Source organism: Neoarius graeffei, chromosome 26 (assembly GCF_027579695.1).
Source record: "Neoarius graeffei isolate fNeoGra1 chromosome 26, fNeoGra1.pri, whole genome shotgun sequence".
NCBI classification, from domain to species: domain Eukaryota; kingdom Metazoa; phylum Chordata; class Actinopteri; order Siluriformes; family Ariidae; genus Neoarius; species Neoarius graeffei.
The window spans coordinates 54846279-54861293 of NC_083594.1; the positions used below are offsets into that span (position 1 = coordinate 54846279).

The window sequence follows — 15015 nt, forward strand, 5'->3', positions numbered from 1 at the left end:
TATCCCAGCTGACTACGGGCGAAAGGCGGGGTACACCCTGGACAAGTCGCCAGGTCATCACAGGGCTGACACATAGACACAGACAACCATTCACACTCACATTCACACCTACGCTCAATTTAGAGTCACCAGTTAACCTAACCTGCATGTCTTTGGACTGTGGGGGAAACCGGAGCACCCGGAGGAAACCCACGCGGACACGGGGAGAACATGCAAACTCCGCACAGAAAGGCCCTCGCCGGCCACGGGGCTCGAACCCGGACCTTCTTGCTGTGAGGCGACAGCGCTAACCACTACACCACCGTGCCGCCTGAACAGCAGTGTACTTGCTAGCTAATTCATGATTGTTATTATTAGCTATTAGCTTTTAGAGGCCATTGTTTCATTGTTGCCTCGAAACATCGTTCTCACTTTTTTTAACCACTGGAATCGTGGACAAGCTGTTTGTTTGACCCACAATGACAGAGTGGATTAAATTTTAAATTTCTGTACAATTGCACATTTTAAAGAGAAGCATGGCAACAAAATGCATTCCGAACAGTCGTCTTCTGCTGGCTTTTACTCCGTCTTTGTTATCCATCCAGACGAGCTGAATCATTTCTGCCATTTTTCACATTTCTGCTTCTTTTCCATTCGTTGCACGCTCAGATTTTAATAAATAATCAGTGTATGGAAACACACTCCGCCCCCTCCGTGAATGACTGCTTTACAAGCTCAATCACGGCTCTTGTGCAATTAGCAAACACTCCGCTAATCTGTTTCGAACTGCGTGACACAATCGTGGCCTGATTGCTTTTCGATACTCAGCAGTGTTCGAGTTGGTGAGCATGCGAGCTTCTGTTGCACACAAGCATGCAGAGATTTCGTGCTCATGATTCATGAATCCACAGGAGCAGCACAAAGCAGGAGCAGCTGAATCAATCTTTAAAAAACCCTCCGGAGTGCTTCTGCTCCTGCATTCAAGGAAATACAGGCTCATGTTTCACGCAGGACGAAGAATTCATTTCTCAGCTTCGAGTTATTATCGTCAGAGGGCTGAGCTGAGCAGGAAAAATAGAGCTGCTTCCTGGAGAGAAGTCACACTCACTCACTCTCCAGAGACTCGTTTCTACCTGACATATAACCGAGTCAATAACAGACCTGAGAGGTGTGTGTGTGTGTGTGTAAGAGGGAGAGAAAGTTGTACTGGTGTGTAAAGGCTCCTCCTTTTGGCATAGTCTCTGTGCTTATCAGTCTCAGTGAAGGAGGCGTGTCCTGTATGCTTTTCGGTCTCAGTAAAGGAGGTGTGGCCTGCATGCTTACCAGTCTTTGTGAAGGAGGTGTGGCCTGCATGCTTGTCAGTTTCAGTGAAGGAGGCATGGCCTAGATGCTTTTCAGTCTCGGTAAAGGAGGCGTGTCCTGCATGATTACCAGTCTCAGTAAAGGAGGCGTGGCCTGCAGGCTTATCAGTCTCAGGTTGCGTGGTTCGGGACACGCCCAGACTGTAACGGTGATGGTTTGGGACACACCCACATCCACAGTGGACTTGAAGGTCGTGATTTAAACTGAAAACTAAAGCGTGTGAAAAACAGTATATCCCTCCGGGTCATGTTTCACACCTCATCGTGTGTGTGTGTGTGTGTGTCTCACTTTCATCTCACTTTACCAACAGACATGTCGCTATATGCCTGTTCAGGGTGACTTCACTCAGACAGATCTCAAACCTATGAAGTGTTAGTTGAGTAATGAATGGGTTTGATGGAGGCCAGAAAGTGTGACCATGAGAGATGAGAGAGAGAGAGAGAGAGAGAAAGCCCCAGAGCTCATGAACGCACCTTTATTTGATTGTGGTGTTATTATGAAACTGGCTCTTTTATCAGCATGTTTGGATGTCCATTCTCTGCCTACGAGGAAATAAACCAATTCCACTCTTTTCTTTTTTCTATTCTCTACATCTCCTGCTCTCTCTCTCCCCCTCCACTCTCTCTCTCTCTCCGTACTGCAAGTAACTCCACAGTCGTTCTCAGAACTATTTTTACATCACCATCTATTTATCCTAATACTTTAGCTTCAAATCCATCACACTCTTTCTGACCAATCAGAGAGCTGATAAACCACCATGTTTATGATGCATTATATTCCAACCAATCAAAGGTAACGTTTTGTCCATCCATCCATCCTCCATCCACGCTGAAGGAACACTTTTCATTGCCAAAAACACATTTTTAAAAAACTTCCCAGCACCATCTTTGCACAGTCGTGTGGAAGAACAGCTGAAGTGTGTCAGACTGTGATTGGCTCTTGGCTGTCACATGATCCAGAACCTCACAAACACGGAAGGCAGCATCTCTGAGCAGTGCTTATGAACATTCCCAGGGCAGGACGTTTCCTCAGCTCATTAAGTTCATGAAGGAACTTCATCATGAGGCTTTCTATGGTTATGGTTGTGATCATGGTGTCACGAAACTTCCTGTCTCTGAACACTGACAAAAGCCAGGAGGAAAACGGATACTGTGTGTTCAAAAACGCTGAGGTCTGTCGTCCTGTCATTGACCCCTGATTGTCACATGATCCAACTCCAACGCATCCAAAACGGTGTGTGCGTGTGTTCATTTATCTCCTGTCACCACCATTTTGGTCTCTTTGACAACTGTAGAGATGACCACACTCTTCAAGGTAACCCTTAAACCTACAGCAGAGTGTCTACTGGGAAACCGTTCTGATGGTGATGGTTTTAGGTGACATGAGAATATAGGACATGAAACATAAGGCACTGAGAAAGTAACGCCATCTGAATAAGGGAAGATATGGCCTTAAATCGCCCCAAAATGGTAGCACAGGGCCTTGGGAGTGTTGGAAACCTGAACTTTGGGGCCTTGGAAACAGAGATGCATGGGAATGTCGGTTCCTGGGAAAATAAAACCACGGAAACACAGAACAAAAAGGGTTCTGTTAGCTCGGATGTTATGAGTTAGGCTCTCATGCAGATGAGCATGATACTGTAAAGTCTTGCAAACTAGTTAGCTAATGAACACCTTCAAAAGATCAACCTTACAGAAAATTGGTGCCTTTCTTGGATTTTCTGGAGATGCAAAAGAACAAACAGGTGGCGACTATAGCTGAAGGACTTTGAGATGTTTTCTCAAATCGGACGTGGGCATCGGTCTCGCTAAATATGATCTTGGTCTCAACCAGTAGTTTGTAACAATCATGTTCGATGTGTCTTTCCTTTTCTACATGCAAAGTGTTTCACAAGAAGTAATTCCGTCTTCTAGAAAAGAGACTAAAATGTACAGATGAAGCCAAATTGCTGAATGATGGCTTGTGACTTGATTCAATCTTAGCTTCTCCTGGTCTTAGAATTGTTTTGCTCATGCTGGGTTTGTCGTGATGCACCATACAGCAGTCTGGTTCCAGTTTGGTGAACAGGAGACTCATCTGAGGTTACAGTGGCACCACAATCCCCCTTCATCACAGAGCTGCTCATTTGTTCCAGCAAAGACTGTGTGTGTGTGTGTGTTTATGAAAGAGGCCGTGTGGTGTGTATTATAATTGTGTATTTCAGATTAAACATGACGTGTGTTCACGTGAGCCGGAGCTGAGTGAAAGACCTGATGGTCCGGGCTCGTGGGAAAACCTGGTGATCCATGAAATCTGCCTCCACCTGCCCTCTGGCTGTCGGTGGGCCTCTCACTCTTTCTCTCTCTCACCCCCACACACCCACACACATACATACATACACACATTCTCAGGGTTGCAGCTATCCACTCAGCGGAGAGATAGAGTTTCAGCACAATCATGCAGAGAAACATGAACAGAACATTTTTTCTCTGCACAGAGAGAGAGAGAGAGAGAATCAAAGAGACACAGAAGGACAGATAGAGAGAAGGAGAAAGTGAGAGATTTAAGGGTGATAAAATGTTTGATGATTGCTTTAAAACATTAAACCCAGATTCTTCTGTCTGCTTTCTAGGAAAAGAGAGAATGAGCTTGAAGTGAGAAGAATCAAAAACAGCCACATGGATATGAACATGTGTGTGTGGGAGAAACACAGACAGAGAGAGAGAGAGAGAGAGACAGGAAGATTCATATGGAATAAATGGCTCCCCATCATAATTTTATCAATAGTTAATGCAGCAGCGCTTCATCATGCCTCACGCTGGCCAGCCGTATCTCACTCACACGCAGCATGCTTTATTCTGCCAAAAGGTGAGCACTGATTATCGTTTATCGTCCAACATTTAACACGCACATTCCTTAAACATGAATTGATAAAATATCCTCCTGCGGCTGTGAGTTGCAGCTGTAAATATGGAGTGAATAATCAGAAACTCAAATGTTCGATTCAGACGTAGCTCTGGATTTTACACATTCACACTTCGTGTGAAGAGTTTGGACATTTCGTAGCTGCAACTCACACAACTTTTTGATTTTAGCCCCGCCTACTGAGTCAGCATGGGCGGTTTCACGGTATTAAGATACATCAGGGTATGATTTTCAATACCATAAAACTAGAGAAGCTCCTTTTTCTGTTAAACTGATCTGGAGACACTGCATTGATGTGATGTATTGTAGTTCACAGCACACACCACCAGAGGTCAGCCTACTGGTGAGAAAGGGGGCGATGACCTAGTCTGGCTAACGCGACTGCAAAGGTCTACGAGTTATTGGTCTGGCCAAGATATTAAGCCCAACCGTTTCCCAGAGCCCGTGGTTGACCCGCCTCCCTGAAATGCCTCAGTTTGCTACTGGTCGAAGCCAGAAAAGGCTGTGATGAAGCTTAAACCAATCACATCACTCTTTCCTCTGATGTATGTGACGCGACGGGGCTAAATGGTAGATTAAACTCTTACCGAAGCCGGTCGGGAGCAAAGCGAAAACGTCCTTCCTTTCAATAAATACCTCCAGGGCTGCTCTTTGCTACGTTTTCAATGAGAACTTGCTCCATGTTCGTAATGTTTCTAGTGAATGAAGCGCTTCCGGCATAGATTCTGTAAACAATCTATGGCTTCCGGTCGCAGTTCTACTACGTCACTGCCTTGAACACGCCTCTACCCAGGGCCGTTGGAGATGCTCAAAGTTGATTGGTTCCCGATTTTTCAGGAGCTTGGAAGAGCTGTAGATAGCTTGCCTGGCCAGACTAAGCTCGCAACAGGCCCTCGTGTTGCATCACGCTTAGGATGGGCGGGCCCAGGCTAGCGATGACCTGGTGTTCTGAGACAACGAGGAACTGGAGCGGTACTGTTGAAATAAATGAAGGGTGATCTTTTTAACTCTTCGACAGTGACTCATCTCTACAGTTCCCTTGTGCTCAACCTCCACACTGATTTACTGGCCCCATTTACTCTCGAACTATTCCAGAATTTACAGTCCATGATGCCGCACACAAACAACTTTTTATTTTTTATACACAAATACTGTTATATACCATATATCCCTGCGAAATATCAGGATGGTATGAATGCATGAAAAGATCAATACTGCCCAAACCTACTACGGAGCTTTCTCTCTCCAGCTACTTGGCTCCGCCCCCTCAAAATGTTCCAAGGTTTCAGTCCAAACCACATAATTCATGCAGGATGGCTACGCCGCTGCTGATTCACACATAATGTGTACAATTTGTAAAAGGAAACTTTTCGATGCATGATTTGCAATTCTAAATATTTATTTTTTAAATAAATGTGTTCTGTGAAGTCGTAAATTTGAATGTCGTGAAAATATAACACCGTGCCTGATGCTGCTCACACGCAATCCACCGCTTTTCTCCCAGCTTTTAAATCGAGTACGACTGGAAGGCGCAGACTTTCTGCTATTAGGTCAAGACAAAAAGAGTCGCAGCAGTAAAATGCATGAAACCTGATGGCAGTGTCGTCACATGTGTCACGTTTTATAAGGCCTTCATCAGTATGCACAGTGATACGAGAGAGCTGGAATGGATGCTACACTGATATCCACACATGCTAACTCACGCTCTGTAAAACAACTCCTTGTCCTGTATCATCCTCACATGAACATTCTGGGAAAAATAGGCTCAATGAGGCTGGAGCTCATACCGGCCAAGACGCCCATAAAATCTGACAGGTGGCACCACTGTCTTGACAACTCTTATGTACACACACCTGGGGAACATTGTGCATGAGTTTAATTGAAATCCGATCAAGCCTGCAAGAGGAGCAGTGATTTTTGTAAACTGTGGACGGATGATGGATGATGCGTGATCATGTTGGCTCACACATAAGCTGCAGCTGGATGAGCTAAAAACAGGAAGATCTTTGGTGATAAAGTCAAATCTTTTTACTCATCTATCATTTTATTCTGTTTCAATTCGGTTCATTATTTTGGTCTGGTTTTAAAGGAACGTAACTCATGTAAAATTACATTTTCTGATCAATTTAGTCTGAAATAAGTATATTTACGGGTTGTGGGTGTAAATATTTTCGGATTTGTGCCTGTATTTCGCTGACTGTCATTGTAAAGAGCTTCAATAAAAGCCATTTTGGCCATATTGTTATTGCACTGAAATTGAAAGTATTTTGAGAATATTATTTCTAAAGTTGCTTGAATAAAACAGTCATGTCATAAATTTACTCGGAGACGAACGAACGATTCGGATTGATGCATCGATTTATCAGGCAAGGACAGGAATGAATCAAGTCAACAATCATAAATCGATTATGATCAAAAAAAGGACAGATGGCTGGCGTGTAAAATAATCATTTGTATTTTTAAACTGGGTGGCACGGTGGTGTAGTGGTTAGCGCTGTCGCCTCACAGTAAGGAGGTCCGGGTTCGAGCCCCGTGGCCGGCGAGGGCCTTTCTGTGTGGAGTTCGCATGTTCTCCCCGTGTCCGCGTGGGTTTCCTCCGGGTGCTCCGGTTTCCCCCACAGTCCAAAGACATGCAGGTTAGGTTAACTGGTGACTCTAAATTGAGCGTAGGTGTGAATGTGAGTGTGAATGGTTGTCTGCGTCTATGTGTCAGCCCTGTGATGACCTGGCGACTTGTCCAGGGTGAACCCCGCCTTTCACCCGTAGTCAGCTGGGATAGGATCCAGCTCGCCTGCGACCCTGTAGAACAGGATAAAGCGGCTACAGATAATGAGATGAGAATGAGAGATTTTTAAACTGCTCAGATACTCTCACCGGCCACTTTATTAGGAACATGCCTACATCCACCTGCTGTTCTGTTTTCTGCAGTTCTCTAATCAGCCGATCCCTCAACAGCAGCACGATGCATCAAATCATGCAGATACAAATCAAGAGCTTCAGTTAATGTTCACAACATTCAAACAACAGAATGGGAAAAATTGTGATCTCACAGTGAAGTGTGACTTTCTTTCTTTCACTGGGGTATGGGTGTTGGTTGGTTTGAACCAGATGGAGCGTTGAGTATTTCAGAAACTGCTGATCTCCTGGGGTTTTCACACACAACAGGCTCTAGAGTTTATACAGAATGGTGCGAAAAACAAAAAACCCCGAGCGAGTGAGTGACAGTTCTGTGGGTGGAAACAAACGCCTTGTTGATTAGAGAGGGTCAGAGATCAGAAAATGGACAGATTGGTTCGAGCTTTTTTTGCCAGGAAGGATATAGTAACTCATATAATCACTCTTTATAATCGTGGTGAGCAGAAAAGCATCTCAGCATGCAACAGCAGAAGAACGCATTGGGTTCCACTCCTGCAGCCAAGAACAGGGATCTCAGAATCAACAATAAGTTCTTGATTGGACACGGTTACTCATGACTATGACTGAGATCAGTGTAACAGGCCGGTCAGGTGATCTGACCCTGATTCTTAAAAATAGTCCTTCTCTCCGTCATCATCAAATATCATTCAGAAATCATTGCCTGAAATTGTATCACATCATGTCAGAGCAGGTTCACTGCCAGTCAGCACTGTTACTGTTGCAGATGTGTCGTCAAATATCGAATCGTTGTCTGAGGAATGGACATCGTATTGTATCGTATCGTATCGTATGATACGGAAACCTGACTGACAACATTTACACCCTTTTTAAATGCCACAGTGGACACACTCTGATTGTGTTGAAGTGAATGTTGTTCTTCTGAAGAGTGTACTGAACAAATGAGACAGTTCCTCTGAGAGCTCCATCGCTGTGGCATCACTGAGATGGCTGTTCCAGTGGAGAGCGTGCTGATGGGATTCGGGCTGAAAGCAGGACGGCTCATGTTATGATCAGAAACACTTGACACAGTTCTTGGACACAGTTCCAGCAGGAACGTGAAGGTCCTGAGCACAGTGTCATGACTGATAATGTGACATGCTCATTATTAGTGTCGGTCAAATCAAAAGCTAACGGTCATGTTGCTGTTATTATTATTATTATTATTATTATTAATCCAGATGTGTGTGTGCTCGGTAGAGCCGCAGTGCAGCCCGCTGTTCCCGCACAAAAGCGTGTAAACGGTGTTCATACCTGTCCGGTCCCGGCCCGGGTGCTGCGCGTGCTCCGGTGCTCGGCTCGCTGAGCTGTCCAGCGCGCGGTGGTGCTGAAGCGGAAGCGGCTCCCGGCTGGCCCGCCTCTCCCTCGAGACTCGCCTCGTTCCCCATTTACCGACACCGAGTGAGAGACAGACCGAGAGAGACAGACAGAGAGAGAGACACAGACACGCGCGGCCCGTTCGGTCGACGGCTTTCCACCGACACACGAACAACGGGAATAAATGAAAAGAGAGAGAGAGAGAGAGAGTCAGCGTAGCTCCGCTTCCGCCATCATCCTCATCATCATCATCACCACCACCACCACCACCCGACGATCCGGCGATGAGCGACAGAACAGTGGAACACGGGAAGGGCCGAGCGGCGGCGCGCACGCAAACAAGCGGGAGCGCGCCCGCACGCGCCCTAGATCCGCGCTCCTTTCCTCGGCCCCGGTGCTCGAGCGCAGCGCCCCTAAAGGATCACCTGAATGTGAACACCGAGAGACCCGGATGTGCAGAGTCCCGACTCAACCACACACACACCGATGTAACCACACACTGGAGAGAAAATAGAAACTCGAAAAAAATGGCGTGTCTAAAAATAAAACGAGGCTGTAATGTGTTGATAATAATAATAATAATCTCATCTCATTATCTGTAGCTGCTTTATCCTGTTCTACAGGGTCGCAGGCAAGCTGGATCCTATCCCAGCTGACTACGGGCGAAAGGCGGGGTACACCCTGGACAAGTCGCCAGGTCATCACAGGGCTGACACATAGACACAGACAACCATTCACACTCACATTCACACCTACGCTCAATTTAGAGTCACCAGTTAACCTAACCTGCATGTCTTTGGACTGTGGGGGAAACCGGAGCACCCGGAGGAAACCCACGCGGACACGGGGAGAACATGCAAACTCCACACAGAAAGGCCCTCGCCGGCCACGGGGCTCGAACCCGGACCTTCTTGCTGTGAGGCGACAGCGCTAACCACTACACCACCGTGCTGCCCCTAATAATAATAATAAACAAACAGCATTGTGGGGTGGTGTAGTGGTTAGCGCTGTCGCCTCACAGCAAGAAGGTCCGGGTTCGAGCCCCGTGGCCGGCGAGGGCCTTTCTGTGTGGAGTTTGCATGTTCTCCCCGTGTCCGCGTGGGTTTCCTCTGGGTGCTCCGGTTTCCCCCACAGTCCAAAGACATGCAGGTTAGGTTAACTGGTGACTCTAAATTGAGCGTAGGTGTGAATGTGAGTGTGAATGGTTGTCTGTGTCTATGTGTCAGCCCTGTGATGACCTGGCGACTTGTCCAGGGTGTACCCCGCCTTTTGCCCGTAGTCAGCTGGGATAGGATACAGCTCACTCATGACCTGGTACAGGATAAGCGGCTACAGATAATGGATGGATAAACACTGTACAGGTAGTCATCGACTTACGACCTATGCGACTTACGACCGATCAACTTTACGACCATCTGGTTATGACTGGCAAGTGTTTCCTAGCTGAGCTAGCTGAGCGTACGACAGTTTCCGCCCCAGCTCCCGGCAGCGCCTCTCGCCGCGTACAACAGTTTCCACCACAACTCCAGGCACATGCGCAGTCTCTCCCGCGCGCACTCCGTCATACAGTTTCCACCCCAGCTCCTGGTTTATGAAACAAGCAAATGTTCCCGCCAGCCCAAGCGCTGCAACAGCTAATGATGACGTAGACGACCCACAGCCAAGCACCAGTGATGCCAGCGGTCAATAAATTTTGTATTTTGCTATGTTTTACATTTGTATTTTGGTATGTTTCAAACTAAAATTTTTTCTATTTTTCACACCTGTATTTCGTATTTTTTGTTTTGCACATATTAAACGAATTGTACTGTATGCAGTGTAGTATGCAGTGTTTGACTTAAACCAAATAATGAGCCAAGGTAATGAAATAAAATGTTGATAAAATAAGACTTTAAGATGATTACAATATCATTACACATCACAATATACTTACGTTCATTTAACATAGGCCGACTTACGACCAGATTGGTTTACGACCGGTCAGTCGTAACCAAACGCAGTCGTAAGTCGATGACTACCTGTACTGTGTGTTGGTCAGTCCATTGGGGGTTGCCAAACAAACCCCTTTGTTAGTCAATCATAATAACAGGAAGTTCAGAGGCTTTGGCAAGTTTAAAGACAAAGACATGTTGGAACTTTCAGCACCACTGAATTATTATGATGTCAGTCTTTGACCCTGTATGTATAATTTTGACCCAAAATAAATTAAAACCTGTGCATGTCACGAAACAGACAGGAGAGGAGATCAAATGCGCTCAAACCACAGTTTATTAATAATAGGGGAAAAGGGAGTTGGGAGAACGTGTGTGGATGAAGTCCAGAGGCAGGAGAACTGAGAGGCAAGGATGGCTGGTGGTGACGTCTGAGGTCTCCCATCCAAGTACTGACCAGGCCCAACCCTGCTTAGCTTCTGAGATCTGACAGGATCTGGCATAGTCAGAGAGCAGTGGCTGTAGGCTGACAGAACATGGGTTTCAGGCAGTCTCCAAGCGAGCAGTCCCTCAGCAGGCAGGAGTTAGAGAGCAAACTGGAACACAGAGTCACAAATCAGGTAGCAAGATAGGGGACAGAAGGCAGATCAGGTTACCGGGGCTGGAGAGCAGACAGAGTCAAACGGAACAGAAGGCAGGTCAGGGTACCGGGGCTGGAGAGCAGACAGAGTCAAACAGAACAGAACAATTTCAGGAGTCAGAGTAGTAGGAACACAGAGCAGGTTATCAGGCTGAGAGTTGCAGACGATCTGACACAGAAGCTTGGGAGGACTGCAGCTTAAATACACACGGGGGAAAGCAGGTGATCGGCAACAGCCAATGACAGTCACTGAAAGATAATAAGAGGAAGTGAGTGTGGGCGTGGCCGGTAATGCTGAGTGGAGATGTTACCTGAAGAGAGAAGCCCACAGGTAGGACCATGACAGTGCACCAAATTCTTGGGTTTTGTTTTCTGTCAAAGATGGATGTTGTGATCATTCTGCCACAGAAAAAGAATCGATCAAAGAAATCACTGAAAGCCCGATATTACCATGATATTTATGACCATGTCTGTAAACTTCTGACCACAAATATGTGTGTGTATAAATATATATATACAGTAAGATATATAATCATTATTATTATTATTATCATCATACTGGGGGCAGCCATGGCCGGAAGCTTAAAGAAGCAGCCTTGGGCCGAAGGATCACCGGTTCGATTCCCAGGGCTGGGAGTGAGTGAACTCACAGCATTTTCCCCTCCCTCTGTATCATGGCTGAAATGCCCTTGAGTAAGGCACCTAACCCCTAGCTGCCCACTGCTCTGGGTATGTGCGTGTGCTCATTGCTCGCTTGTGTGTGTATATGTGTGTTCCATGCTTCAGATGGGTTAAATGCAGACATGGAATTTCACTGTGTGTGAATGACTCTCATCTCTCTCCTCTTCTATTCTGCAGCATTTGCAGTTTTTTTTAATAAACTGAGTCTGCATATCATGAGGAATATTGAAGGTGTCATTGAGTTCAGATATGGCCTTTGAAACAAAACCAAAAATGGGAATGTGGGTGTGGCTTTAAATCTTTAAATGTCTTTAGTACTTTGTATTTTGTACATTGCATTCTTCTTGCATTGTATTTTAATCAGATTTGTTTCAGCTTGTGTGTGTGTGTGACGTCTTGACCCTACCATCACTACTGTTTATAGTCACATTCTTTTATATTAAACACTGGACAGAATTGGTACCTTTTTTTTTGATGGCTAATTAATTGCAGACCGATCTCAGCATGTGTCTCCCAAAAGGCCTTCATGCTGCTTTCTGGATTCAGGTGCTGTAAGGAGTTGTCAGTTGGACTGTATGTTATAAACTCATCCTGGGCTTTCATCACAGCATCAGTGAGGCGTGCTGAGACTCTGCTCAGGTTTCATGAGGGATTTAAACGCTGCTGTTGCTCCAGAAAGTTTTGTGATGTGCAATATCAACACCACTTACCCACAAGCACCTGAACGGAGAGAAGAGAAAAGAGACACGCAGCACATTCTCAAAGTCATGAAACTTTTCTGAAGGATGGTAACAATCTGAAATGAGTCTCTCTCTCTCTCTCTCTCACACACACACACACACACTGATCAAGCTGGTCGATAGATGGATACTTTAGCAGCTGATGAGCTGATTTCCAGACACTCATTTTCAGAGGCTGTCAATCATCACAGAGGTAACAGAGAAGCGCAGAGTGACGCCATGTAACAAAAATCTGATCTTTCAGTCCTCAGGGTGAAAAATGGTAAAGTTTCCAGTGAGGACACTGAACGTGTCCAACCACTTCGCAAAATCAGGCTTCCTTGTTTTCCTGTGTCCTCAGTGTGAACGATCATGACATCACAGCAGAAGGCCGTGATCACGGTGACCACTGAAAAAGGACCAGATTAAGGGTTCAGCCGAGTCCTCGGTGGCATCTGAGGTTAGCAGCACACGCCTGAACAGGACTTGCTCTTCACACTGCTCACAAGGCCGAGCTTCACCATCCGAACATCTAACAGCTCTCAGTAAACACGCCAGATTCACACAAACCCCATGTGTCATCTGTAACCACCAGAATGGACCAGTTCGAGTTTTATCACTGCACACTGCCGAGATCACATTGTACTGTATAACACTGTGCTTCTATTATATCCTACACCTACAGTGCCTTGCAAAAGTATTCATCCCCCTTGGTGTTTGTCCTGTTTTGTTGCATTACAAGCTGGAATTAAAATGGATTTTTGGAGGGTTAGCACCATTTAATTTACACAACATGCCGACCACTTTAAAGGTGCACATTGTTTTTTTTATTGTGACACAAACAATAATTAAGATGAAAAACAGAAATCTGGAGTGTGCATAAGTATTCACCCCCTTTCGTATTAAACACCTAAATAAGAGCTGGTCCAACCAATTCACTTCATAAGTCACATAATTAGCTGATTAAGATCCACCTGTGTGCAATCAAAGCGTCATATGATGTCTGTATAAATCAACCTGTTCTGGAAGGACCCTGACTCTGTAACACTACTAAGCAAGCAACATGAAAACCAAGGAGCCTCCAAACAGGTCAGAGACAAAGTTGTGGAGAAGTATAGATCAGGGTTGGGTTATAAAAAAATATCCCAAACTTTGAATATCCCACGGAGCACCATTAAATCCATTATAGCAAAATGGAAAGAATATGGCACCACTACAAACCGGACAAGAGAAGGCCCCGCCCACCAAAACTCACAGACCGGGCAAGGAGGGCATTAATCAGAGATGCACCAAAGATAACATTGAAGGCGCTGCAAAGATCCACAGTGGAGATGGGAGTATCTGTCCATAGGACCACTTTAAGCCATACACTCCACAGAGTGGGCGGGGCTTTATGGAAGAGTCGCCAGAAAAAGTCATTGCTTAAAAAAATACTCTTGGAGTTTGCCCAACAGCATGTGGCAGACTCCCCAAACACGTGGAAGAAGATTCTCTGGTCAGATGAGACAAAAATTGAACTTTTTGGCCATCATAGGAAACGCCACGTGTGGCACAAACCCAACACCCTGAGAACACCATTCCAGTGAAGCATGGTGGTGGCAGCATCATGCTGTGGGGATGTTTTGCATCTGCAGGGACAGGAAAGCTGGTCAGGACTGAAGGAAAATGGATGGCACTAAATACAGGGCAGTTCTGGAGGAAAACCTGTTTGAGTCAGCCAGAGGTTTGAGACTGGGACAAAGGTTCATGGTCCAGCAGGACAATGACCCGAAACATTCTGCTAAAGCTACACTGGAGTGGTTTAAAGGGAAACATGTAAATGTCTTGGAATGGCCTAATCAAAGCCCAGACCTCAATCCAATTGAGAATCTGTGGCATAACTTGAAGATTGCTGTCCACCAACACAACCCATCTAACTTGAAGGAGTTGGAGCAGTTTTGCCTTGAGGAATGGGCAAAAATCCCAGTGGCTAGATGCGCTAAGCTAATAGAGACACACCCCAAGAGACTTGCAGCTGTAATTGTAGCAGAAGGTGGCTCTATAAAGTATTGACTTTGGGGGTGAATACTTATGCACACTCCAGATTTCTGTTTTTTCATCTTAATTGTTTGTGTCACGATAAAAAGAAAAAGTGCACCTTTAAAGTGGTCGGCGTGTTGTGTAAATCAAATGGTGCTAACCCTCCAAAAATCCATTTTAATTCCAGCTTGTAATGCAACAAAACAGGACAAACGCCAAGGGGGATGAATACTTTTGCAAGGCACTGCAAATGCATATGTATAACCCGATTCAATTATATGATCTTATTTTCTGAGTTATTTTAGATTAATATCTATTTTTTTCAAACCTGAAAACATTCAAACCAACACTTATCATGCTCTGATGATCTCTAGGAAACAGAGATAGATGAGTGCTGAGTTTTGGTAGTTTGTATGCTGAGTAACAGCTCACTGCCTCTCCTCTCTCTCTCTCTCTCTTCCTCAAGCAGGGTCAATGCTGCATCTTTTTTAAGCTCCGAGGAAGTCTGAGACAGGCTATAAATTTCTAGAGGTGGATTTTATGCTCATTT

General features: G+C 45.4%; 1 protein-coding gene across 1 annotated transcript in view; it reads right to left on the reverse strand.

The window, feature by feature from the left end:
* Window positions 1-8656, reverse strand: part of bsnb (bassoon (presynaptic cytomatrix protein) b) — a 92685-nt gene extending 84029 nt beyond the window's left edge. Inside the window, exon 1 of the mRNA XM_060910704.1 lies at window positions 8413-8656. Within this exon, the coding sequence (XP_060766687.1) occupies window positions 8413-8546 (134 nt within the window). The 5' untranslated portion in view covers window positions 8547-8656. The remainder of the gene's footprint in view (window positions 1-8412) is intronic.
* Window positions 8657-15015: the final 6359 nt, after the last annotated feature.